Genomic DNA, 27945 nt, shown 5'->3' on the forward strand with positions numbered 1-27945 from the left:
ATTCACACTGTGATGAGGGCTTTAATAACCGAAGCTGGGCAGTTTTCTTTTTTCTTTTCCAACTAGCAGGAGCTCTTGTCTTCTGAAACTGCATTCTGAATCAGGTTGCTAAGAAACCAGCTTCTCCGTAAAGCCCAAATGAATGCTTTGTCCACCTTTAAGGTCAGAAGTTTCTAGAAAGAATCTTCCCTGATATCTTAGAGATGCAGCGCAATTAAGGTTACTCATTCACCCTGGGACACTGGGAACGAAAACTAGGGGCCATTCTTGTCTCTCTGCCTGCCTTCCTCTTCTCTGACCCTGCTGGCCAGCACTCCCTACTCCAACTCTTGTAGACTCCTGGGTAATTCATGTGCTGCAAACTCACCACTTTTTCACAGTGATGACTTCTCTTGCAGCCCCATTTGGTGTGCTTGTCATTATAGACTTTGGAAGGGTTCTGTCATAACTGTTTGCAACACTTATACCAATGCGTGGTAAGGTCATATCATAATTAGTTGAGAGGATGCAGCTGAAGTTGAGCCCTAATCAAGGCTGGAGTTTCAGGGGAGCAGCCCAGCAGTCTGGTTTTGCAAGTCCTTCCCAGAGATTCTGATATAAACTAAAATCGGGAAACTGTCGACGTTACGTAGCCTCTGTGTCTATCGGTCATGGCAGCTGCTTGTGGACTTTTCAAATCCTCTCAGACTGCTAGCTAGTGTGGTCCAAAGACCAACCACTGGAGAAATCTGCCATCTAATTCTTTGTCTTTAAATCTATTATTTGTGTCTTTTAAAATTATTTTATCTTGAAAAATAAACAAAAAATAGCTGGGCGGTGGTGGAACATGCCTTTAATCCCAGCACTTGGGAAGAAGAGACAGGCAGATCTTTATGAGTCTGAGGCCAGCCTGGACTACAGAGTAAGTTCCAGGACAGTCAGGCTGTTACACAGAGAAACCCTGTCTCAAAAAAACAATAAAATTTTTTTATGGCATTATTATATGTGCTTTGCGCGCGCGCGCGCGCGCGCGTGTGTGTGTGTGTGTGTGTGTATACATGTCATGGTATATGTGTGGAGGCCAGAGGACAGCTTTCAGGAGTCACTTCTCTCCTCCCATGTGGGTCCTGGGGATTGAACTCGGGTTGTCAGGGGTGGCAGCCAACTCACACACACACACACACACACACACACACACACACACACACACATGAATGCAGGCACATGTGGGCATGCGCACGCACACAAGACCATCATTTAAATCATGCGGTACTACAAACTGTTATCTTAGTACTCAAGAGGCTGAGGCAAGAGGTATGGAGATCAAAGACAATTTAAGTAACATGGTAAGACCCAGTCTTAAAAGAGCCAAACTAAACCCCAACCAACCAAAGAAAACCTCTAGACTCTCCCCTCCAAGCTTGTAATAGGTACTGGGCATATTGAAAAGCAGATTGCTGGACTGTATTCCACAGATACTGAGAATGTGGGTCTTTAGCAGCTTCCCAGATGCTACTCCCGGGCGAGGTCCTGGGACCGTTCACACATCTTCTTCTTTAAGGACTTCGTTCTTTAGAGACAATCTGCTTTTTTACTTCCTCTTTCTCGCTGGTGGGCTCCCTGGGATAAGAAAAGGGAAAGAGGTGGAAGCAGGGGGACACTTAGTGAGAGGTTAGTGTCTGTAGAAGCAAATCTACTTCAGAGCTAGTGTGTAACCATATTGATTTAACACATGGCCCCTGTAGGTCAGTGGTCCTATTAATATACACTATGAAGCCCCGGGGTAAAGAGGTGGGTATGGGGTCAGGTCTTTGGGTTGAGGCAGGTGCTCCACGTCTCTGTGCAGGTGGAGCTTCCTGTGGGCAGGAAAGACACCTAGACAGCCACCTTTTAAGAGCATGTGACATAGTTGCAGTTTCAACATACAAAACTGGGGTAAGATCCTTACCAGGGAGGGATTCCTGACTGAGATGAAGTAACACAAAGGGATGGCTGTGCCTGCTGTGGGGCCCTGGTTCTCACTCTGTGGTTATGAGTGTTTACATTCATATCATAAGACTACACGGCAATCTCACTCCACTCCAGCCCAACTCAATCAGCATTTGGGGGAGGGTAGGTTTTGGGTGAGAATTAGGCAGCTGTGTGTAGAGATGAACAGAGAGCCAGTGACCTCCAGCTGACTGCCGTACTCAGGGCTGGGGAGAAAGACAGAGGTGGGGTCTTCATTGGCATTCTCCGGGATCCAAAGCCCAGTGAGGACTGACCTCCTGCTGTGAACAGAAATGAGATCTGGAGGCTGATGGAATAGAACACAAGAGAAACAGTAAGGGACAGCATCCCTGAGTTGTCCTCATGTGACCTGTTCATCACTCCGTAGACGACGACTTCTTTAGCTTTTAAGAGGAAGCAGAAATGATATCACATCAAAATAGAGTCAGTCATATCTGGGGCTGATGACATCTGAAGGAGAAGCAGGAGTCCCCTCCGCTGGCCACTCGTAAGTGCTGTGTGAAGATCACGAGCGGGACACCCGTGTCTCCTGACGAACTGGAACCATGGCATAGCGTTTAGCTGTGGGAAGCACAACTATAGGGCCTGCCACTGATTCATTTCGCCCAGCTGTAGGTCGTTATGTGTCACTATAAGTGTTAATGCGGAACATAAATTTCCTATCCATATTTGTCAAACATAATATAGGAATAACTTCCTCTATAACTGAACACATATAAGAAAGTTCTTGAGAAAGCCCCATATTCTTCTCTAGTCTTTGCTAGGACAGCACAGTACACGGCTCGTGGCCTGAGAAGATGGCATGAGCTGATAAAGTTTTGACTTACGGGGTGATCCCCTTCAGATAATAAACCCATTTGATTCCGGATTCAGTGCCTTCGCACTGAGGGCAGGTGACAATCAGCTTGGTGGTGATAGGGGTTTTACTGCCTGATGGGTTCCCCTCAAAGTAGACTGTGATGTTGTTGATCTTCTTGGGCCGCACGGCCTCCACAGCCCGGATGCTGAAGGCTGGGTTCTCCACGATGAAGGAGAAGTTTGCCGCATGCAAGAAGACGTTCTTGAAGGGGATGACAATGTTGTACCCGGCTCTGATCAGGAAGGGGCCTTGGGGCTTGGGAGGCAGGGCAATTCCGAAGAGTGGGATGATATATTCACCACCTATGAGTGACGACAGGCTCAGGATGCCTTTGGTCTCACCCAGGTGGCTGGGCTCAAAGAAGACTTCCACGCTGACCTCAGTGCCGCCCTGGGCTCCTGGGGCTGCGTTAATGACTCTTTCCGTGTGGAAGTCAGGACAGTCCGTCTGAAAGGAAAACAGTACCTTGACTCACACAGGATCCTAAAGAGACTACCAGGAGCCCAGGCTGAGCCCTTCCACTCTGACATTAAAGGACTTATGTGTGTGTGAGGCTGGGCAGGCTGTAATGTGATATCCTATAGACTATGGAGCTGAGGTCTTTGCAGGTAAGTATCACTCATTACTATCCCAACCTTGTTACTAAGGGACGTTAATAATGTGCCTTAAGACGTCCAGCTAGATGATGCTGGTGTGGAGAACTGGGACAGTGCTCCGTACCTAGTTTTTCTCTCCTTTCAATCACATGGAAGATGGGGCATTCGGGCTTGAACAAAAACTAAAAGGTGCCATTCGTATCCTAGAACATTTAAGTGTCCGTGAGTCCCACCAGGGTCTTTTCAGCCCTTGAATGCTATGGCCAGAAGCATTTGAGATAAGATTGTCAGCAGACTCCCCCAAGTGCCTATGATAAACAGGGTCTCCTATGGCCCCTTACTGGATAGACAGCACAAGCAAGAAATAAACCTTTTCTTTTCTTTTTGAGACACCAACACCCACATCTCAGGGTGGTTACTACTACATATAACCTGGTCTCTTTGGATTGATATGATAGTCAAGAGGCCGATGCTTCTTGTTATAACCATGGATTCCTGATTTTCACTGGGGACATGATCATCCATTTCAAAAGCTCCTCTTCCTAGTTCCCCTTGTGGCTCAGCTTAGTCTTGTGAAATCTGGTTGCACGGGGGCATTGGGAGAAGTGTTGTATGTAACTTCTCTTCCCTGTATGAATGTCATGGTAATCCATGTTGCTTCAGTACTGGGAAAGAAAGAGTCTGGGTGGCTGAGGTCACGGAGACACCATTCTGGACCAGACGGCTCACATCCAGACTGTTGTGAGAGGCACTCATTTCTGTTTGCTGTTATTTACGTTTTCTGCCGTACATTCTAACTGTTATAATGGCTAATGGATAATGGAAATGCTTGCTATGGGCTAGGTCCTAAGGGGGAGGCTTTGCAGATACAGTGCATGCTTGTAAATGCTCATGGTACTCCTGTGAGGTTGCAGGCTGCAGGCTGCAGGCTGCTTTGGTTTGGATGTTATCACTAAAACTCACGTTGAAATGAATCTCTTTGGTGAGGTATTAAAGATGTGGGATCATGAGGGCAGCCCTCTTGTATGAGTGAATCCACCCACGGATTAGCAGATTGTCAGGCTAATGGCTTGAGAGTATATCTATTTATAAAAGCCAGTTGCTTCCTCCGCCACCATAGATTCACCCCTTATGACTTTGGGACTCCTCAAGGGAGTACTTACCAGCCAGGGGGCTTACCAGATGTAGCCCTTTGATCTTGAACCACTCAGCTTCCGAATTGTGAGCTGAATAAACTTTTAATTATTTATTCATTTTATAAATTATCCAGTCTGTGATTTTAATTTATAGAAACAGGAAAAGGCTGAGACAGGGCTATTATCTCCATGTATAGTTAGAGAAATTAAATAAATTAACCTGAGTCTGCTCACCCTGCTGTCTACTCACCCCGCCGTCTGCTCACCCCGAAGTCCGCTCACCCCACAGTCTTCTCACCCCACCCTGCCGTCTGCTTACCCTGTTGTTCGTTTACCATGCTGTACACTCACCCCACCGTCCATTCACCCCACTGTCTGCTCACCCCGCCTGCCGTCTGTCTGCTCACCCTGCCGTCCGTCCGCTCACCCTGCATCTGTCCGCTCACTCCGCCTTCCACTCACCCTGCAGTAGTACTCTGTCTTCTGTCGGGTATAATTGGTGAACTTTGCTAAAATGCTTTGGTTGCTGCCAAGAACAGTCTGGAAGTGGACAGGTTTCTCAGGAGGTGCAGGCAAGGCCTTCAGAGCAAGCTCATACTGGTAGTAACCCAAATCACTGTTGTGCAGGGTCAGTCTCCCGAAAGTTTCTCCAGCTTTCAGGGGCTGAAATTCAAATGAGAATGTTCCCTGGAAGAGAAGACCGAGGCTCTTGTCATGCTGGAAGTTTGATTCATCCTCTCCCACCAAGTGACCTGTCTCAGACCGTTGAAGCAGGTGGTGGCAAAAATAACGCTTCAGAGACAAATACTGAAGCTGACCCTGAGCCTGGGAACTTCAACCCAGGTTAGCCCATTTTCTCTCCGTTTTCTCCCTCATCTGGCTTTCTCTATTCCAGGTATTTCTCCATCCCAAATCTTTCTGAATCTGAGAAACAGGTGTTGGCCCCTGTCGGGGAAAGCACATTTATGGAAATCAGCAGCAGGTAAAGGTCAGGCAGCCCCTTCTTTGCACATAGTCAACTTCCTGGGTTCCATCTCTGCTTGAGGAGAAACATTCTCTTTTGCCTACACTCACAAAATGAAACAAGAACCAAAGGTATTGTTTATAACAGCAAAGAGAGAAGGACTCAAAAGCACTGCCAGTAGGGGATTGGCTTGATGACTTGGGGTTTTCCCATCTCAGTAGAATGTTATACAGCCACAAAAGAACGGGGCAGAATTATAAAATGAGAGGTGTTGATTGTGTAAGTGGAAGAAAGGAGTTCTGAAAAAAATGCATAAATCTCGTACTTGCTTATTAAAAATTAGTTTACTGTGTGTGCGCGCACATATACACTTGGTTAGAGGGCAGATTTCTGGAGTTGGTTCTCTCCAGCTACCTTGTGCGACCCAAGGATCAAACTCAAGTTGTCAGGCCTGTGTGCAAGAACCCTACCCACTGAGCAACTTTGCTGTTTGCGTGTAGAAAAGAGTCCGTAAGAACAGATGTTCCTAGCCGGGCAGCGGTGGTACACACCTTTCATCCCAGAACTTAGGACAGAGGCAGGGGAAATGCTGAGTTTGAGACCAGTCTGGTCTATAGAGAGTTCCAGGGCTACATAGAGAAATCCTGTAATGAAAAAATAAAGCAAAAACAAAAACCAAACAAACCATCAGTAGTCAAAACCGGTGATGCAGTCTTATAACTCTAGGTAGTTGAGAGCCCAAGATAGGCAGAGCACAAGGTCAAGACCTGCCTGGGTTAGAGGGTGAGTTCCAGGTGAGCCTGAGTAATTTAGTGAGAACCTGTCCCACGGCAGGAGTTAGGGGTATGGGGAAACAGTCTGTAGTTCAGTATGACAGAGTGTTCCAAGGATGCACAGGCTCAGGTTTAATTCCTAGCTCTTCCAGTTGTTTCCTAACTTAAAGAAATTCTAGGGAGAGGGCGTGGTAAAGCGCAAGCATGTCACTCCTGAGATGAGGCAGAGAAAGCATAAGTCTGCAGGCTTCGGTTGTGTGCATGCCTTTCTCCCTTGCGAAAGCTAGTCTCTTTTCCTTACATCTTTACTCTAGAGAAGTAAGCCATGTTGGAAAATGCTCTAGGGGGGTGGTCCACATAATGACTGAGGTCCAGTCAACTGCCAACAGGGAGCTTAAAAACCTTTCCAGCAACCCCGTGCCTGGGTCTGGAAGCAGATTATCTAGTCTCAGGTGCAGGGGCCGGGGATGACTAGGTGCCTGGTTGACTGCCTGCCTGCCTGCCTGGAACCTCATGAGACACAGCACCCCACCCCCAGCAATGATGGCCCAGCCAAGCTGCCACAGCTGGAGTCCTGACTGTGCAGAGAGAGAGCATTTGTCGCTGGACAAGATGCTAAGTTTGAGAGTAACTTGTTATGGATTGGCAGATAACAGATAATGGAATTCCATTCAAAATCCAGCATTCGCTTTATTTTTCTTTATTTCTTCTGAGCAATGTGGCTTCAAAATTTACATAGAAGAGTCAAGAATAGCAGACGGATTTCTGAATAACAACAAGAATGTAAGCTATCACTAGAGTTGAACTGACAGCTTTACCTGATGTCAACCAACCCTTATCTAAGTATATGTTAATAAAACACAGAAGTATTCTCATGAGAACAGAAATAATTTTTTTTTTTTTGGTTTTTCGAGACAGGGTTTCCCTGTAGTTTCTAGGGCCTGTCCTGGAACTAGCTCTTGTAGACCAGGCTGGCCTCGAACGCAGAGATCCGCCTGCCTCTGCCTCCTGAGTGCTGGGATTAAAGGCGTGTGCCACCACCGCCCGGCGAACAGAAATAATTTTATCCTAGAGGAGCTAGAACAGACCCAAGGGTGGATGAGCTTGGTTTATCTTATACATGTTGCTGCAGAGCAGTAGGTTTTTTTTGTTTGTTTTTTTGTTTTTTTGGAGATAGGGTTTTAAGTAGCTCAAGTTGATCTCAAACTCAATACGTAGCTAAGGATGATCTTCAACTTCTGATCCTCTTTCCCATCCCTCTGGAGTGCTGGGATTACAGGCATGTGCTCAGTTTAAAACCAGAATTTTAGTTAGTTAGAGACAATTCATATTGACTTGGAAAGCAAAGTGAAACTCTGACTCACGTTATACATAGAAACCAGTTCTCTAGGTTTAGGGTAAGAGGATAACAGTAGTACAACATTGTTTAGACTCTCTTCAAATACCTGTTCTATCTGGCCCTCCTCCCCTTCCCCCCCATCAGCTAGGCTCAAAATAACACCAAGCTAACATCTATAATGAAAGCAAGTGTGGGGGTGACCTCAAACTCAAATGTGAGTAGGTGGAGCCAAAGTACCACTAGCGATGAGCCTGGTGTAATATTAGCTCCTGCATGGTGGGGGAGCATCAGCCCTGAGAGCCAAAGAGTGCAGATCACTGCTGGATTGAGGTGGAAAGCCTAGTGGGACATCCCAGCAGAAGCTGGAGGAGTGGTTTCAGTTTAACTACAAGTTGTTGTAATAAGATTAACCTAGTGGGGGCAGTAGAGACTAGCTGAAGGCTCAAACAGAAATAGAATCTTGAGTTTGAGGCCATTCTGGGTGGCACAGTGAAACCCTGGCTCAAAGAAGTCAGCCCAAACCCAACTTAAAGCAAAACACCAATAAAAACTGACTGTCTGGCTGAAGCCCCCTTCTGAAACAGCCTGGCTTGGAGAGAAATCTTTGAGAATAGTGATTACTTGATCCCAGCAAAGACACAGGAGACAAAGGATGGATACAATCCTGCCTGCTAACAGTGAGCAGCAGAGTGGAGAAAACTAACCTAGATCCTGGAGATGAGGGAAGAGACGGAGTAGTGTGGAGGGGACAGGCAGAACTGGACAAGGGTGGGAAGGCAGGGAAGGGAGAATTCAGACAGTGAGTTTTTTTTATTTTTTTAATATTTTATTTATTTATTATGTATACAATATTCTGTCTGTATGTATGCCTGCAGGCCAGAAGAGGGCACCAGACCTCATTACAGATGGTTGTGAGCCACCATGTGGTTGCTGGGAACCAAACTCAGGCCCTTTGGAAGAGCAGGCAATGCTCTTAACCTCTGAGCCATCTCTCCAGCCAGACAGTGAGTTTTGGAACGATAAACTGAGAAAACAAATAAAAAGGAAAGCTCGTCTTCCTCTTGGTTCATAATTCCTGACCATGTCCTCTTTACTATGGTTGGACGTTCTTGCATGCCTCTTCAGAACACTCTGCACAGAAGCAAGTATAAGCAACAAGTGTACAAGCATGTGTATGTGTGTGTACATGTATTTGCATATAAATGTGTATGTAGTGCATGTGTATATGTATGTATGTGTATGTGTGTGTGTGTTTTATTCTGATACTTTATACACTTTGCTTTCTTTTTCACACTAAGATCCATGGTCTAGGGATTGAACCCAGAATACCCCATGCATGTTGGGCAAGTATTCTGCAACTAAGGTACACTTCTAGCTCTATGATACTTTTGTTTGTTTGTTTGTTTGTTTTTGTTTTTTTTTTTGAGACAGGGTTTCTCTGTGTAGCTTTGGAGCCTGTCCTGGAACTTGCTCTGTAGACCAGGGTGGCCTTAAACTCACAGAGATCCACCTGCCTCTGCCTCCCATATGCTGGGATTAAAGGTGTGTGCCACCACCACCTGGCTCTATGATACTTCTATAATTAGAAAAAAAGATGTTTCCCCTTTAGTTTGAACAACTCAAACAATCAATAGACAAAGAAAATAGAAAGTAGTCCATTCTACCTGTTCATACCAAAGCTAAGTGTCCCTAGTTCTCATGAAGACTTTGACTATAGAAGAAAGGAACACAAGGCTGACTATTCCTGCCATTTTTCTTGCCCTCTATCAGCCCACACTCAAGCATTGCAAGAACATAGACCCAGAGGCCCTATGGGTAGAAACCTCTGTCCTAGCCCTCAAGAGTCCCCTGGCAGTCAGGTCCTTACCTCAGAGTTTGCAGGTACAGCAAACTGGGAGGGTAGGTTGATGTCATTCAGCTTGCACTCTGTAGAGAAGGTCACAGAATAGGGCAGGGGATTCTCCAACTTGATGGAGGCTGACACACTCTGGCGGACTGAGCTTGTCATCTGGATGGTTTTTATAATGCCAGAAGGGATGACCCTGAAACTCACAGTGTAGTACAGGAACTCATTGGTTACCTCGTTCCGGAAGATCACCTGTGTTCACAGGGAGGATAGAAGGAAATGGGGAGAGGAGACATTAGCACAGGGTCCTCTGTGCACACTCAGCGTCTCCTGATATCTGGGAGCCTTGCTGGGCACATGGAGCACACATACTGGGGTAGTATGGCCAGTCAGTCTGATCCCTGCTAGGCAGTCTTTCTCTTTTGGAACTGTAGTCTGGCTTTTTGCAGGTGAGAGATGATGTAAGAATCTCGGTTCACTTTAGAAGACACTAGAGCAGCTTGGTCCATTGACAGAATTTTACCAGTGGGGACAATCAGGCAACCCCAGAGAACAAGTGAGATCTTCAGACCTTCAAGCTGGAATGGCGTTCACGCCTACTGCTGTTGCGGCCAGAGCAGTTAGTGAGAACGACAATGACAGACAGCATCTAATGCTCACTGGGGTTAGTCTATGCCAGGCTACACGACCCTCAAAGTGTGTCAGCAATGGCCTCACCCTTCACAGAGGAGGGAATGGAAGTGTAGCTAAGCTCAGTGTCTTGCTCAAGGTCATGTGCAAAGAGGTATCCTGCATGGGGTGACCTCAGAGCTCACCCTGAAAGCACTAAGTAGCCTCTCCCTACAGCTGATATTCTGCTCATCTGTCGGAACTCTCCAGGGAGAATGGGAATGTTGGCCCGTTGTGCTTGTGGTCGTTCATATATAGCAACTTAAAACACATTTCTTTTGAGACAGGGTCTCTTGTTGCTCAGGTTAGCACAGAACTCCAGAGGCAGGCCTCACACTCTTGAGTGCTAGGATGTCAGGTATGTGCCACTGTGCCTGGATTTCATACGGTTGCTCTTGTGAAGTAGACTCTATCCAAGCGTTTGCTCTTCTTAATACATCAGAATGTCAATCTTGTTATTATTGGGTGGCAATTTTATTTATACAGCCTGGCTTTTATATACATCCTTCTAAAGACCTTGTCTAGTTTTATACTTTAAAATCTTTCCCTTGGTGATTCCATTATTAACGATAACTTCAGAGACTGTCTATAAACAAACAACACGCAAGCCTTCAATCCTGACCTCTCCTGTGAGCTACAAATTTCACATATACTCTCCTACTTTTCAAAGCACGCATTTTATTAAAAAATTATGTATCGGCAGAATAATGTTTGTTTCCCTCCATTAGACTGTGCTTCATAAGAATAGAGGCTGCGCCTGGCTTTGGCCATTGCTGTGCCACCAGCACTTTGCACAGAGTGTGGCCTATTGAGAGTGTGCACTCAATGGATACCTATGAAACAAATGAACGGATTAGGCAAGCTAGCACAGAGTGAACGCTTCGGTGCTTGGGGACGGTGCCTGGAGGATAGCATTTGCCGTTCTCTAACACCCTAGGGTCCCAGGGGCTTGGGAAGTGCCTTTGATGCGAAGATACCTTTGCAGTGTACAGCCCCTCCTTGTGGGAAAAGAAGTTTAGCTTGTAGTCTTTCTTGGAGCCAGATAGTACGTCGATGTAATCAAGGCCCTTCAGAGTGACACTTAAGTCTGGTCTCTCCGGTTTCAATATTTCCACAATGACCCGGAATCTGGCGCAGGACAAGAGAGGAGAGAGACAAGGAGAAATGATGAGAGACACTGGCGCGAGGCTGTCCAAAGGCGGGAAGGAAAGAGGCTGTGTCTAAAGGAAAGCTACTTCTGCCTTTAACGGAGATTGTGTGGAACTCTGGTTCTAGTCTTCATTCTGTCACTAACAGCAACTGCCATTTATTGAGCTAGGTACCCAGTAGTTCCTTCTCCGTGTTGTTTTCAGATATCCAGCTGTCATGTCTAGAGGAGGTTCGTTTCATTAACACCTCCACTTTATGGAAGGGGAAACAGAGGCCCAAAGAAGGATGATAACTTGCTCAGACAACATACGTGGCTATTGGCAAAACTGGGGTTCAGACTTAGATCTGAGCTTTAGTCTACAATGCTAAGCAGGCGGTCGTCAGGAAGATACACTTCCAGCCTCCATTTCTTCTCTGTGGAAGAAAAGGACGAGGCTACTTGCTCTTGCTTTCTGCTGGCTCTTGCATCCCTCTCTACCTTCTGCTTGTAAGCACAGTTTGAGGGCCTTTCTAGATTTATAGCTAGGCTCAGGCTATAAGCCACTCAACAATAACAAAGACGATAACCGTTAGGATTATCAGAACTACTATTTATTGGGCATGTATTTTGTGGGAGGCAGTGCCCTACAGTCTCTAAGAATCAGCACTGAACAAGATGACTGGGTTCATGTCCAGGAGACATCTGGCTACACAGAGGACTAAGTTCCTGACTGCCCCAGCCTGAAATTCTCTGTAAACTCTGGGCAGAGGAAGGACCAAGCTGGGTGGTGGAGGCCATCTGTCCCCCTTCCCTGAGTGCCCGCCCCACTCCCTCACCTCTGGGGCTTGTTCAGCCAATTGCTGATTGGCAGGAGCTCAACATAGGGAGTCTTACACGGAACCTCACGGTAGATATTGGCAACAGCTTTGGGGAGCTCGGCAGTCCCGTGCAGGCCATACAGCCAGCCAGTCCCATCCGGGAGGGGGAAAAAGAGAGTGCCCTTGGAAGAAGAAGAGACATGTCAGAATGACACAGAAACTCCTGCCTGACCTGGAGGGTAAAGTAAATCAAACACTTTTACTTTAAAATTTTAACTTGTGTGTGTGTGTGTGTGTGTGTGTGTGTGTGTGTGTGTAGAGTGAACCCATGTGCAGCCACTTGGAAGCCACGAAAGGATGCTGCATATCTTCCTTTATTGCTGCCCACAATAATCCTTTAAGACAGGGTCTCTCGCCGGGCAGTGGTGGCACACTTTAGTCTCAGTGCTTGGGAGGCAGAGGCAGGCAGATCTCTATGAGTTTGAGGCCAACCTGTTCTACAAGAGCTAGTTCCAGGACAGGTTCCAAAAAAAAGAAGAAAGAAAAAAAAAAAGACAGGGTCTCTCACAGAAGCAGCAACTCGTCATATTGGATAGATAGTGAAGACTGAGGAAAATATCATTTGCTTCGAAGCGCAGAGACCAGCTGCTTTCCTTTTCTCTACGTCACCCTGGCTGTCCTGGAACTCACTACATAGACCAGGCTGGCCTCAAACCAGGAGATCCACCTGCCTCTGCCCTCCAAGTGCTGGGATTAAAGGCATATGTCACTACTACCCTGCCTAATTTTTAAAATTGCATTTCAAAAAGATTTATTTTTATCATTTTTATTTATACATCTCTGTGCGGGCATGTGCATGTGAGTATAGGGCCTACAGAGGCCAGGGAGGGCATGGAGTCCCCTGAAACTGGAATTACAGGTGGTTGCAAGTCACCCAACATAGGTATCGGGAAGCGAGCTCAAGTCCTCTGAAAGAATAGCAAGTGCTTTTAACTGTTGAGCCATCTCTCTCTGGCCCTCAGATAATATTTTCATTTCATTTCATTCATTCATTCATTCATTCATTCATTCATTCGTGTGTATGTGTACATACACACATGTGGCATCACATGTGTGGAACTCAGAGGACAACTTGTAAGAATCACTTGTCTGCTTCCAACATGTTGGTCCTGGGGATTGCTCTTTTGCAAGGCTTGGTGGCTGGCACATTTACCCATTGAGCCATCTCACTGGCCCTCTTCTGATTTTTATTACAGATACCATGATGTTTCTGATGCGCTTAAACTAAATATGAATTTCTTGATGCATGGTCTAGGACTTCATTTCAGGACTGAGCTGCTGAATTCTAAGAGAAACAGGCAACGGGGGTGCCACTACCTGACAACTGCCACAGCTCCCCATTGTTCCAGGATCTGGTACTCACTCCTCACTTGAGTATTCTTCCAACTCGGAGCTCTAAAACTATCGTCTGGCCCCTGTCTACACAGCTCCTTGCTTCCCCTGTACCAGAAAGCAGGCGGGAGGCCTCAGTTTACCTGGTGCTTGCGGTTCTCCAGATTCATGGTGCGGGGCTTGTAAGTGATCTCATAGGGCTTGTTTTGCTGATGGGCCTCCAGGGTGATGAACTCGGGCCCCTCCCAGTGCTCGCCCTCAAAGATGGGGTGCAGATTCCAGGTCTGGTTGGTACGGTTTGAGAGCAGGATGGTTTGCGTGTGCCTGGAGCGCACCTGGCAGTTGAAATTCACCACCTGGGGGGAAGCGGAACAATCACCTTTCATGTCCTCTCCTCTAAACGTCTTCCAGGGGCCAGAGCTGTGTGTGTGTGTGTGTGTGTGTGTGTGTGTGTGTGGAGAGCTTTTAACAGCGTTTCCCACAGTGAATCCCAGTGGACAATCTCCTTTCCCCTCATTCATCATTCATTCAACAGATAGTTTTGGTTTCCTTCTTTCCAGCTCCATGTGTCCCCCCCCACCCCATACATAGACACACACATACACACACATGTAATTTTGAATCTGGTTTCAAATATGAGCGAAAACATATTCTACTTGTCTTTCTCAGTCTGGCTTACTTCATTAAACATATGATTTTGAGTTGCATACATTTTCCTGCAAAAGTCATGGCTTCGTTTTTCATTACAGCCGTACACAATTGCACGGTGTAGTGGCTGGGCACACACTGTCAGTCAAATCATCTCAGGGCAGACATGAGGCCCTGAGTTCAATTCCTAGCATCCATGTAAAAACCAGTGTGGCAGGGTCTGTCTGTAGCTCCAGCACTGAGGGGACGGAGACAGCTGGATCCCTGAAGCTCCCTGACAAGCTGGCCTAGCTGAATTTATGAGCTGTAAAATATCCACCTTCCACTATCCCCTGTGCCCGTTGTACCATCCAAGCCAACGCCATGTCTCCCCTCATCTCTGGGAAGTGCTTCTCGTTAGTCTCTCTCCCTCTGACATCTGCCAACATCTGGTTTGACTCCATTAAGCACAAGTCAAATAATGTCATTCTTCTACTCGAGACTCCAAGCCCTCCTGCTCCAGACGAAGGATCAGAATGCTTGTGTGGCAAGCACTTCACTGACTGAGTTATGCTCTAGTCCCTGATCACAGTTCTCATAACAGAATTTTATCTAGATGGTCTCCTTGAGGCTGCCTTGAGGGTGTAATGCTTGTACCACAAGCTGAAGAAAGAACATGAAATAAGTTAACGAAGAGGGAAGAAAGATTATTCAATCAGTGGATATGGTATGTGCAAAGTCCCTGTGGCAGGGAGGAACTGTACTGAATATTCTATACAGTTGTTGAGGACTGAATTCCTTCGTTGGGCTTACTTCCGCCTTTAGCCCATCCCTGGCCAATGCTTACTTGCCTCTTTGATTGCAGGTGGTCCCACGCAGATTCCAGACAGGGTGAGGGACAGAGGATTTCCTCCCTGGATGAAGCAGGGAATGTTTTTATAGAGACTTTCCTTTCCTATCTCAGTGGGATGGTAGGTTACTTCTAAAGCAACCTCCATGCCTGAGGTGATGTAACCTTCTTCAGGGGTGATGGAGAAGTGAGGCTTCAATTTCTTCACATCCCACTTAAATCTTTTCCGAGACAGAAGAGGACAAGAGAGATATTATGTTAATATTCTGAGGGTATGCAAATAAAAGACATCACCAGGACTTCTGACAGCTTGGTCCCCACCCTGACTACTCCCTAGGATCTAGGAAGAAGAAGCCCTGTCAGAGCAGAGGTGGTTAGGGAACATGGGCCAAGATCACTCTCGGGTAAGGGGACTCTGCTCCCTCTTAGAGTTGAACTGGGGGGAGAAGTGGCTGCACTCACTGTCTATGATTGACAGCTAGGAATTGTATGCATGAATATGAATATGTTCATGTGTCCCCAAGGTTGCATAGCTAGCAGGTGGCTAGACTAGGACCACAGTTCCTTAAGACAGTGGCCTTGACCGTCCCATGCACTACCTGTTTAGATCCAGAAGGGTGGTGACAAAGCCTTTATGTGAGAGTTATGTCTGTTCTTGGTGGCACTGGAATCTTCAAGAGCCTATGGGGCCATTCCTGTGATCGAGCATTTGGTATGGGCAGAAGGCAGGGGATGAAAGGTGCAGAACAGTCCTTCCAAATCAGGGCTACCATGTAGCATCCTCTTGGTGTCATAACACTGAGTCTATATGGTGAGGACCCCTGGGGTGTGTAGTGGGCAGCCTGGACAGCCATGCCAACTCATGAGCACCAAGAGGGAAGAGCCTGGGTTCTGGTCCTGTCTTTTCATTTCCTGGCTGTGGAATCCCTAAGCCTCACTTCATCTGTGAAATAAGGCTGTAAAGCGCCTACCCTGGAGACTGCGTTGATTCCAGGTAAGCCTTCCCAGCCTTGCACCCATGTTTACTGATACATATGTGATTTGGGAGAAAGTTAATCTTTTGTTTTTACACTTTATTTATACTAAAGCAGATTGTGAATTGTCCTACTGGTGTTTTTTTCTAATTCTATCTGATAGGAATGATGCCTAGAGAGCACATTTTGTCCCCATAATTCTCCCCTCTTCCTACCCTCCTCTTCTCTCTCCACCCCTTTCTCCTCCTTTTTCTTTGTGATGCGGGGAATTGAACTCAGGGCCTTGTATGTGCTATGCAATTGCTCTAGCACTGAGCCACATCCCCAGCATCCCCTCCTCCTTTAAACAAGGTTTCATATAGTCCAGGTTAACCTAGCTTTGGACATATATAGCCAGAATAGCTGCCTCCGCTTCCCAGTCCTCAAGTGCTAGAATTATACAAAGTGTTCCACCATGCCTGGCCTCCTTCTTTCCTTTCTTTCTTTCTTTTTCTCTTCCTTCCTTCCTTCCTTCCTTTCTTTCTTTCTTTCTTTCTTTCTTTCTTTCTTTCTTTCTTTCTTTCTTTCTCCCTTCCTTCCTTCCTTCCTTTCTTTCTTTCTTTCTTCCTTTCTTTCTTTCCTCTCTCTCCCTCCCTCTCTCTTTCTTTCTTAAAGACAGGGTATCACTATGCATTTTAAATCCTCCTGCCTCAGTATCTCAATCACAGAGATTATACGATAGTATAAACTGCCTAGAGTTGTTGAGATTGAGCTGGGTGAGTCATGTGACAGGCATATACCAGGATTGCACTAATGTTTCTACCATGTAGAAACATGGGAGTAGCTGTTACTGGGATGCTTCATTTGAGGCAAGAGACAGAATTCAGAGATGCAGATGTCTGCTACGGTCTTGGGTGGAGACACAGTGCCCATCCTACCTTGCACCCACATCGCCTGTGTTCATCATGAGGATGCGCCGTGTAGATTGCGTCTGATACACGACAGGACCAAAGGGAAGATGCTCCTGGTCCAGGGAAATCTCCAGGGCCTGACAGCAGCCACTAAGGAGAAAGAGGGGACGCAGAAGTCCCATCCATTCCATGAACACTTCCTCAGAGAAAGGAGGGACGCGCTTCTTGGGGGCAAAGGTAATTTCCAGCTTGCAGACTTCTTTGGGCTTCAGGGTGATATTGTGGAAGGGCTCCAAGGTGATGACCTAGACAGTGAGACAATGTGACTCAGAAGCTGAAGGGAGGGAGGCTCCTCAGGCCTCAGTGCCTCCTGCTGGGGCTCTCAGCCCAGGGATCAAATCTCATATGTTACCAGCTGGGTCATCTCTGATAAAGTCACTCAAAGCCTCCCCTTCACTTGCCCTTCGATGAAGGGCAAGATCATGTCTGTAAAATATGTGGCTTATGACAGGGATCCAACAAATGTTAATTTCCTGTACTGTCCGATTTTCCAGCTCCTCTTGGGCATTTTATTCTTCCTTCCTCCATGGTAGAGGAAACAGTAGCAGGAAACGTGAAACAAGAAACATCAATCTAGCCTTTCTCAAATGTTCCCTGATGGGAGAGCATCAGGTTAAGTGAAAAAGCCAGACTCAGAAATACAAGATTACATGTTTCCTCTCATATGCAGCCTGATTTAACTATATATATATATATATATATATATATATATATATATAGTGTATAGATATATGTATATGTGTATGTGTGAAGCAAAAGAACTATAGACAAAGGGAAAGCAGTATATAGGAGAGTGGAGCAGGAACAAGACAGGATCATGGGGAAAAATTGCAAAACATTGCATACTTTTTATCATATGCCAAATCTATATTTAATATCTATAAACACACACATATGACAAGAAAGCAGAAGAGACACTCCGAGGAGAGGAAGGCAATAGGGATAGGGAAGGAGAGTTGGGGATGGTAAGTAAGAACAAGGTACAATCACACACACGTGTGTGAAATGTCATAATGAGCCAGGGGTGGTAGCACATGCCCTTAATCCCAGAACTCAGGAGGCAGAGGCAGCCTCCTGAATTCGGCACTTTGAGTTCAAGGCCAGCCTGATCTACAGAGTGAGTTCCAGGACAGCCAGGAGTATACAGAGAAACCCCGTCTCAAAAAACCAAAACCAAATCAAACCAAACCAAACCAAGTAAACAAACAAAAAGTCATGATGAAACTATTATTTTATATGCTAACTAACAACACAAATAATAAAGAGGACATACTGGGACTAATAAAACTTAGATCCCAGGACTTGCCCAGACCAGCCGATTCAGTGTTTGGGAGATGATCTGGAACCTGCATTTTCTAAAGTTCCCTGGGTGACTGTATTCTAAGTTCAGGAGCTACTGCATAAATTCCTATGTGACTTCCTCTTTCCCCTTAGTCCTGGTAAGAAGCAACCCCAAATCTGCCATAAGTAAGCCAACTCCTTACACTCTCTGTCCAGAGCATGGAGCGGCTGGCAGGAATGCACCGAGGCTGCAGGAGGCTGCAGGGAGTGAGGCAAGGGACACGGGAGAAAACCGTCCTGGGGATTTCCAGAATGCCATGACTTTGGGAGCTAGCCAGAGGTAATGGCTCAAGACAAGTCACTTTAACAAAACTCTGGTTACCCACTAAGGGACAATTTGATATAGCCATCTGGGGGTGAAGTTCACTGGCAGATCACTTTTCACTAAGTGAAAGATTTTGGGTTCTATTCCCACCCCGTAAAGAGACCAACAAACCAACCAACCAACCAAACGCTGCTCTGACCGGGCTGTTAGGGACCCTGACCCATTGAAAATGAGGAGTTTAGTTTGGATTTATGAAGAAAGGGAACAAGGAGTTTTCCCTCTTTGCATGGATGGTGGGCATCACAGAGTCCTGGGATGAGGTACTCTATGTTTCTTGCTCTGGCTGGCCTCCCCCCCGCCCGCCCCCATCCATTTTGCTACACTGACCTTGGCTTCCTGGAGTTCTGGAATGGAGAACAGGATGGACTGGTTAAAGGTGAGCTGGGCAAGGCTGTTGTTTATGATGGAAACAGTTTTCTTTACAACCTGTCCTGGCAGAACAGCTCCTAACTTCACGATCCTGTTGGCCGGATCTAGAACTAAGATCTGGGTGAACAGAAAGAGCAGGGAGTAGATTTTGTCAGTCAGTGCGGAAAATGAACATGACCTTTGTGTCCCCTAGAAGCCAGGGCAGCTCCCTCTTTCCATGGCCTCATGACTTCAGGTCAGTGAGCCTTCATTTCATTACTAGCTCGCACCAGCCCTGAAGACAGGAGCACTGGAACCTCTGTAACCTGTAAAAGAGATGTCCCCTCTCTGCACAACTCATCTTTGTCAATGTGCATGTGTGACACACACACACACACACTCTCTCACTCACACACACACTCTCACACACATACTGTCTCTCGCTCACTGTCTTTCTCTCTCTCTCTGTCTCTGTCTCCCTCTCTTTCCTCTCTCTTGCACACACACACACACACACACACACACACACACACACACACACCTGTGAGTTCTTTTTGTTCTGACTATAAAAACCTCACACAGCCTCTTGGATAGCGGACCATGTCACTCACGTTAACCCAGATCTTGCTACCAACCCTTGGTCACTCATTTTTGGCTCACAAGGAATTATTTCTAATTCTTTTTGGAGCAAGAGTCGTGCTTTGTGTTGACAAGACACCCCAGGTGGTAATGTCCTATTGCTCCTGTGGCTTGAGGGGAGGCGGCCACACACCCCTCCCATTTCTCATTTGTTGAAATATCCTATGCATTCTTACGAGTCTTGAGTTTTGTCAGGCTTCTTAAACTTTCTGTTACAACATAAAACTTCCACCAGACGTACCAGACATAGTTACCAGATGTCAGTAACATAGGGGTGACTATCAGGGCAGGACCATTTCCTACAGATCTGGGTCACTGGGGCAGGAGGCATTCCTGAATGTAATCCTGGGACCCACAGCTGGCTGAGAACATTCACCAGTGAGGGTCAGCAGGAGGGATAGCTCACAGATGACCCCTATGTCTGCATAAGACACGCCCTCCAGTGGGATGTTGCGTGTGACACTTCTCCAAGAAGATACAGACCATTTCTTTGGTGCTTGCAGTTGACAGAGGTCACCAGTGCAGTGAATCTAGGTATGAATAAGAGCTGGGATTGAGCCTGGTTTAAAAATTCCTTGCCACCTTCTACAATCAGGGACACTGTCTTGGTGGAGTCAGATGATATTGGGGGGAGCATTCCCGGGAGCAGGGATGAGGGGATGTGGGGAGGCAAGAGTCTGGGAAGAGGGAGGAGGAGGGTTTTGCAGCCTCACCCATGGTCTCTTACCTTCATTTCTGTGCCTTTGCCTTTGATCTCCACTGTCTGTTGAGAAAGCCCATTGATTTCAAAGGGGATGAGCTCTCGGTAGCTGATAGCTTCTCGAGGGTAGAAGGTAATTGGGATCTCCACTGTCTTCCCCGGCTTTATCACGTCCACATTGAAGTTCACCTCGACGTGTGGGGTGTTGGTGTATAAACAATCTATGCTGGGGAAGACCCAAAGGAAGGGGTATAAGCACCAAGAAGGCAGAACTGGAGGGACTGATGGGTCCCCTGTGCTTTCTGGGCTGAAAGGTGACAGATTTTCTGTCCTGCTGTCCTAGAGTCAGGGGAGTCACCAAGGAGCTGGAAGGAATGGCAGCAATCATGTTCCTTCAGGTACAGTCAAGTTGCTCAGTCTAAGGCACTGCCCGAGGTGCAGGGGGAAGCAGGTCTCAATCCCAAGAGCTCATACACTCAATCCACCGATGCTCTTTTTCTTGAAAATTCCTCTCAGTCTCTTACACTCTCTCATAAGGGGACAGCCCTTCAGTCACTGAACATGGCGGAGTGCAGCGCGTGTTCTAGAGTTTGGATCAGGATCTGCCAATAGCTAGCCACGTGACCTGGGAAAATTTGCTCAGGCCCCTCAGATCTGCTCCCTCGCCTGTGAAATGGGGTTAGTAGTAGCAGCTACTTCACAGGGTTGTTGGAGGGATTAGATGAGATAGTGATGAAGGCACTTTTTTGTTTTGTTTTTTAAACTTATTCTATTTAAAGTTAAATTTATTTAAAATTTAAAAATACTTGTCTTTATTTTTATATGTATGTCTTGCCTGTGTGTGTACATATGTGCACTGGGTCAGCCTGGTGCCCTCAGCGGTCAGATGAAAGAGCATCTCCGCCCTACTCCCCCTGGACAGGAGGGCACCTAGACTTTTCCGGCAGAACTTCGCCATATCTTCCTGATGTGTTTTTGGAGAAGGAATTCAGCTAAATGGATGCCCGGAACTCAAGGCCTCTGGGAGCTCAAGGCCTTCAGTAGGCAGAGATGATGTCAAATCGTAAAAGGAGGGCTGTAAGTAGATGACATTTAAAGCATTTATTTTTATCTTGTGCATGTAAGTGTTTGCCTACATGTATGTGCACATGCCAAGTGCATGCCAGAAGTCGGAAGAGGGTGTTAGAGCCCCGGAACTGGAGTTGTAGACGGTCATGAGTTATAGATGTTTATGTGGGTGCTGAGAATGGAATGTAGGTCCTCTGCAAGAGTAGCAAGTGCTCTCAACCGCTGAACCATCTCTCCAGCGTGTTAGATAAGGTTTTAAATATTTAAAACTAAATAATAGTCTTGGGATTTAATATTTAAAATAATAACAGCAACAGCAGTGAGAAGTTACTGAGTCCCAGGGCACTGTGCTCAGTATCCAGATGTGGTCTTCTGCTTCAGACAAGGAGATAGGTGTAGAGAATTTAAAAATGTAAAATATGTTTGCATGGTGGTGCATATCTGTGATCCTAGTACTCAGGAGTCTGAGATAGGAGGATCGTGCGTTTGAGGCCAGCCTGGGCCATACAGTGAGACTTCATCTCAAAACTAACAGACCATATACTGCCCACAACAGCAAAAACAGAAAGAATAAAACAAAACAAAGTTGCTCAGTGTCACAGCTATCAAAGAGCTAATATTTGAACTTGGATTTATGCTATTTGATGTGGTAGTGACAAGACACACACAGTAACTGAAATCAATTAAAATTAAATTAAAATGCAGTTCTTTGGTTGTACCAAGCTACTTATAGCTAAAGGCCATCATATTGGACAGTGAAGATAATTATATTTTTCCATGGCAGAATGTTCTCTGCAGGACTGATACAGAGATCTGTGCATGAACACAGGTCAGTGGCTCAGCCAGATTCTCTCTCATTAGGTCTGAAAAGAGACCTGGACCAAAACATTCCACAGGGCTGATGCAGACAGCCTGGATTTGATCTGGAAGATTTAGACTCAGCACAGAGCTGCTGTTTAGTGCAGAGCAATTCAGTTTTTAACTCTCCTAACCTCTTTCCAAGGAAACAAAACAGAAGCTGCAGGAATTTGACACAAGTCAAGAAGAGGATGTTTAACAGGCAGCCCATGGATGTCCAAGCATTCATATTAATGGTGGAGACTGAGACCCAGGATTCATGCCACCTGTGCTGAACCTTTCCCACCATTTCTGTCTTGGTCAAATGAACTAGTTAGCATTAACTGTCACTGCGACACTGTCTATAATCACCTGGAAAAGATTCTCAATTGAGTAAGTTTCTCTAGCAGGTTGGTCCTTAGGTGTGTCTATGGGGCATTACCTGAACTGTTAACTGATTCAGAAGGGCCCAGCCCACTGTGGGTGGCACCATCCTTGGGCAGGTGGTCCTGAGCTTTATAAGAGAATGGGCTAAATGTGAGTCTGAGGGTAAGCCGCGAAACGGCATTTCTCCATGGTTTCTGCTGTACTTCCTTGGTTGTGAGTTCCCTGGTTGGAGGCGATGCTCAACCGAGTAGCAAGCAGTCCTAGCTTCAATTCCTGTCCCGAGTTCCTCTCTGAATTCCTTCAATGATGGACTGTGACCTGGATGTGCTAGGTGAAAGAAACCCTTTCCTTTCCTAAGCTGCTTTTGGTCAGAGAGCTTCATTACAGCAACAGAGGTGAAAGTAGAAGACAGGACTTCCCCTGCATGGAGTCCTTATAGAGACTCAAGTTGTTCTCTCTGTGAAGACTGCTTACCTCATAGATGTTTCTTCTTTGTTGGTGACAACGAGGGTTTGTTTGTATGGGGGCATCCCAGCTTGGTAGAGGAAACAAGTCCCAAAGTTGTGGCTGGTGAAGGAGAAATGGACAGCTGGGCTCACAGCACAGCCTAAGATGCTGCACACGAATGTTGGACCATGGCTGATCTGCAAGGAGGGATGGACCAGAAGATTATAGTTAGAGGCAGGAAGACAGGGTAAGAAAGAAAGTGGTTGGTATTTTACAGATTCTAGGTCTTGGTGCCATCTCCAGAGAGTCTCTTTCTATAGGACTGGCTTTATTTGTTTACAATTAGCAACTCTAACCAGAATCCACACTGGCTCTTGTTCTGCACCTACAGCAGTGGTTCAGCTTGAAGGCAGAGTGAATGGCAGAAGTGGCTAGTTATCATACAGGGTGGGACTGTGGTTGCCAGTAGGCCAAGGTGAAAGGCCCAATTTCTCACCTTCCCTTGGGTTTCAGGGTAGCAATTAGATATAGTTCTGTCATTGGATTGTAAATAAAAGATAAAAGGGAAGCTGGGTGGTGATGGTGCATGCCTTTAATCCCAGCACTTGGGAGGCAGAGTGATCTCTTTGAGTTTGAGGACAGTCTGATCTACAGAGTTAGTTCCAGGACAGCCAGGGTACACAGAGAAATCCTGTCTCATAAATACTACTAATACTAATACTAATGATGATGATGATAACAGATAAAGGGGGGGTCTCCTTTCTTGATTAAATGGGCAAAGTCTCTGTCTGTCTATCTATCTATCTATCTATCTATCTATCTATCTATCTCAACTATCTATCTATCTATCTATCTATCTATCTATCTATCTATCTATCTATCTCAACTATCTATCTATCTATCTATCTATCTATCTATCTATCTATCTATCTATCTATCTATCTATCCATCCATCCATCCATCCATCCATCCATCCATCCATCCATCCATCCATCTATCTATCATCTGTGAATGCTTTACTGCATATATGGATGTGTACCGCATGCATACAGTTCCTGTGGAGGCCCTGGGGCAGGGGTTACAGACAGTTTCCAGCTGCCATAGGGGTGCCAGGAATCAAACCCAGGTCCTCTGGAAGAGCAGCCAGTGCTCTTAGCCACTGAGCCGTCTTTCCTGACGGTTCTTGGTCTCACCATGGAATGCTAGTGGTAAGAACTGATGGCTTCCTCAACAGTATCTCAGCCCCAAGATATGCATGTGTTCATGTGATGCATGGCTGTCTTGATGCCAGGGAATATGCCGAAGGTTTTCAAAGCTCCCTGAAAACATACATTCCACTAACTTGTCCCTTTGTCCCCAAGTGCAACTGTCACTTTAGGGGGCTGCAGCTGTTCAACAACTGTTACTGGTTATTCCGGACAAATGTCCTACAAGGAAAAACAGGTGTACAAAGGCCAAACTTTGATTCAGTTGAGATGGAAATAAGTCCTGTGAATAGAGATTCCCATTGGACTTCTAGACTGGGGACTGGTGCGATGGCTCATGGGTCAAGGGCACGCACACACATGAAGGTCTTGATTGGCATAATAATGACAGCTCCTTTGCAGTGGAGCTTTTGAGGCAGTGCAGACCACTCTTCCTGCTCCAGGAGCTAGGAGGTTACCTGTCTGTGTGTTCGCTGCAGAGACTGGGGGATGGTGGAAGGTGGGAATAGGGCAAACGGAAATACTGTAGACCTCACTTTGTTTATGGATCTGTAGTCCTGGTATAAATGCTTCTTGGACAGTCAATTTCCAGAGTTTTGAGAAAGTTGGTTTTGCCAGTGCTGTCCCTGCTGTCTGATGCCCTTATCTGACATTACTGTTCTTGAAATTTCATGTAATACCGTATCTTGGAGAGTACTGTGTATTTAACGTCTCTGCCTATTCAGCTCGCCCACTTATTTTAATGTCTCAATGGTGTCATGGTGTGTGGGTGGCCATTTGCAGTTGACACTGCTGAGGCTTCTGTCCCAGAGTTTGTCTCTGAAACCACCACCCAGTAGGAATTGCTGGAACTAGCCGCCTGGGCCAACACACCATAGATTCTTTCTGCATTTGGAAACCATTAAATGGTCTCACCTTGATTTTGAGATCCAGGCCCTTCAAGACACACTTCTGATATGGTTGGAAAGACAGGCTGGCAGGTTCTGACTGCCCCACATCCACACTGCTGTCTGTAGGCGTGAAGTCCAAGTACTGCAACAGGGCTTTGGGCCCAGAGAGCTCTGCCTGGTAGCTGAAGTTGAACTTGCCAGTGTTGATGAAGTTGAATTCACACTGAACACATTCATTTAACTCTACCTAAGAGACAGAGGGAGGGCAGAGTAGTGGTGAAGGAACCATCGCGCCCTTGTCTAGGGAGAAGTGTTCTTTGGGAGATAAGGATAGAGAGTGATATTGATAAGCTGAGAGTTATTAGCTGAATGGAGCTGGAATTCCAGAAAGGCCCACCAAGTGTTGGGGTCTTCCTATATCTGGAGTGTAAGTTGGCAATTTAATTCTTAGATCTTTCTCGGCCGTGAAAAACCTTTCCTGTTTGCTTAATGCAAGTGTTCATGTCCCTCCCTACCATATTCATCCTCTAAAAATAGTAAAAACATTCACATCATGAGTACATAATTCTGGGGATGGATTTATTTGTCTTGTCTCCCTAGTATTTGAGACAGGAAGATTCATCTCACATTCCCTGTGCCATGTCCCCTAGCTCAAAGCAGAGAGACAGTAAGGGCCTTGTTACCCCTTACCTCGTAGAAGTTGATGGTGTTGACCTGGTTGGACATCAGGAGGAAGGCGGAGCCCGTCCGGTCCCTGCACTTGACCTCTGCATTCATAGTGTAGCCCTCGGCCTTAATATTGAGTGTCAGAGGGTGGGCTTTCCTCTTTACATTACAGATCAAATTAAAGTTCACATCTCCTTCTTGCTTTGGTGTGAAGAAAATATCAATTGGGAAACTGATAGAGAGACAAGACAGCAGATTAGCTGACTAGTCCAACCTGTGAAAATCTCATAAAACAAGAGTCCACGGGATTAGTGGATACACTCTGAGCAAAGGACACCAAAAACACCACTCCAAATTAAGTGAATTTTAAAGATATTCCAGGCAAAGTCAGGTACTGTTTTGTAGATTCATACACACAAGACAATGAGGAAAATGCTATGAACATGAAAAAAAAATTAAGATGGAGATTTAGAACGAGGGCTCAGCAGTTAAGAGCGCTGGCTGCTTGCTATTCCGGAGGACCAGGGTTCAATTCCCAGCACCCATATGGCAGCTCACATTGTCTGTACCTCCAGTCCTAAGGAATCTGATGCCCTCGTCTGACCTCATTAGCATTTCACACATACGGTGCACAAACATGTAGGCAAAGCACCCAAACACACATTAAAAGAAAGTTAGAATTCTCAATGCCTCATAATTTATCAAGAAAGAAAAACCAGGGAGTCAGACAGGATAGAGATAAAACTATATATATATATATATATATATATATATATATATATATATATATATATATATCTTAGAGTTGGGAGAGGTTTTACTTTTATTTTAGTTTTGTGTGTGTGTGTGCATGCATGTATATACATCAACAGTATGTGTGTGTGTGGAGGTCAGAGGACAACCTGTGTGAGTTAGTTCTTTCCTTCCACCATGTGGGTTCTGGGGATTGAACTCAGGTCATCAGGTTTGGTGGCAAGTGCCTTTACTACTGAGTCATCTTGATGGCCCAGAAGAGATTTTTATAGATGACAGGTCTGGGACCCTGCCATGCATCCCAAAGACTTCATGTTTTTTACTCACCTGGACAGCGGTGGGATCCAGCCTTCCATGGGACACACGGTCAGGCTGTTGTTGAATCCTTCGGAGAAACGGGAGTTATCTTGGAATGCAAAACTGAAGCCATGCTCCTCCTTGTTGATAATCTTCACTGTCTCTCGGGCTTCTCTGCCTGGGGAGGAAACACCAGCCCTCAACTAAGGCCTCTGCCTAGTCAAGGAGATTGTAGTTGGCAACACCCCAAACACAAGAGGAAGGCATCACAGAGCCATCTTGGTATCCCCGACCTCCTCAGCCACGGACTGCCTCATTTCCTTCCTTCCTTCTGCTTTTCCAGTGACCATGCTCCCTTTGGAATGTCTCTTCCCTAACTGACCCTTCTAGAGGGTGAATTTTCTGACCTGGCCACAGCTATGCTGGGACTCTGCTGATACCTTTCTCTTCTCTTGCTCCTCAGTCAGGAGCTGTAATGTCTTCTTGGGTCTGTAATGGGAGTGCCCCTTCATTCTCTTTGAGGGCCTGCATCTCCATAAAGAATCTCTGTGTTGAGTTCTTCTGAATCTGACCTTAGATAACCCTGGGCTTTCCTATGCAGGATTCTGAATCATTATTTTGTTTTTTCTTTGGCTAAGATTAAAACATTTATTTCTCCACAAAACTTTAGGATCATCTTTTTCAAGTCCCTTCCTCAATCCTGAGGATAATGAGGCTATCAGATTTCACAAATAACTTTTATTAGCATAAATGTGAACAAATATTACTTGGGACACATCTATACTAACATCAAGTCTAACTGACATTAAAATTTAACTGAGAATCCTGTGCAATTCTAGCTTGGATTCTAATTGAAATTTGATTAAATTTGCATTTAATTTTGGAAGAACTAACTGAATGTTTAGCCCTTATTTGGAAGCATTTTAATGTGACTTAACTCTTGACACAGAGGTCTTGAGAATTGGATTTATCTTTGGATATTGTACATTTAGTTAGCGGTAAATAGAGTTTTTATTTTTGTTTTAGCTTCAGGTATTTACAGCAAAAAGGGATGAAACTTGATTTTTGCATATTGTTCTCACCCAGCTTACCGAGTCATCTTGATTCTAGTAGTCTTTCTCTTGACTCTTG

At 45.8% G+C, this 27945-nt stretch overlaps 1 protein-coding gene across 1 annotated transcript in view; it reads right to left on the reverse strand.

Moving 5' to 3' along the window:
• Nucleotides 1–2812: 2812 nt before the first annotated feature.
• The window catches only part of Hydin (HYDIN axonemal central pair apparatus protein), a 325609-nt gene continuing 300476 nt past the window's right edge, over nt 2813–27945 (reverse strand). Inside the window, exons 73-86 of the mRNA XM_038312407.1 lie at nt 26845–26992; nt 25789–25996; nt 25124–25345; nt 23031–23200; nt 20292–20490; nt 18905–19063; nt 16879–17156; nt 14989–15208; nt 13654–13866; nt 12137–12300; nt 11149–11299; nt 9524–9754; nt 5043–5267; nt 2813–3295 (exon numbers count right to left, since the gene is read on the reverse strand). Coding sequence (XP_038168335.1) covers nt 2813–3295; nt 5043–5267; nt 9524–9754; nt 11149–11299; nt 12137–12300; nt 13654–13866; nt 14989–15208; nt 16879–17156; nt 18905–19063; nt 20292–20490; nt 23031–23200; nt 25124–25345; nt 25789–25996; nt 26845–26992 — 3071 coding nt within the window. The remainder of the gene's footprint in view (nt 3296–5042; nt 5268–9523; nt 9755–11148; nt 11300–12136; nt 12301–13653; nt 13867–14988; nt 15209–16878; nt 17157–18904; nt 19064–20291; nt 20491–23030; nt 23201–25123; nt 25346–25788; nt 25997–26844; nt 26993–27945) is intronic.

Source organism: Arvicola amphibius, chromosome 15 (assembly GCF_903992535.2).
Source record: "Arvicola amphibius chromosome 15, mArvAmp1.2, whole genome shotgun sequence".
Taxonomy (NCBI): Eukaryota; Metazoa; Chordata; class Mammalia; order Rodentia; family Cricetidae; genus Arvicola; species Arvicola amphibius.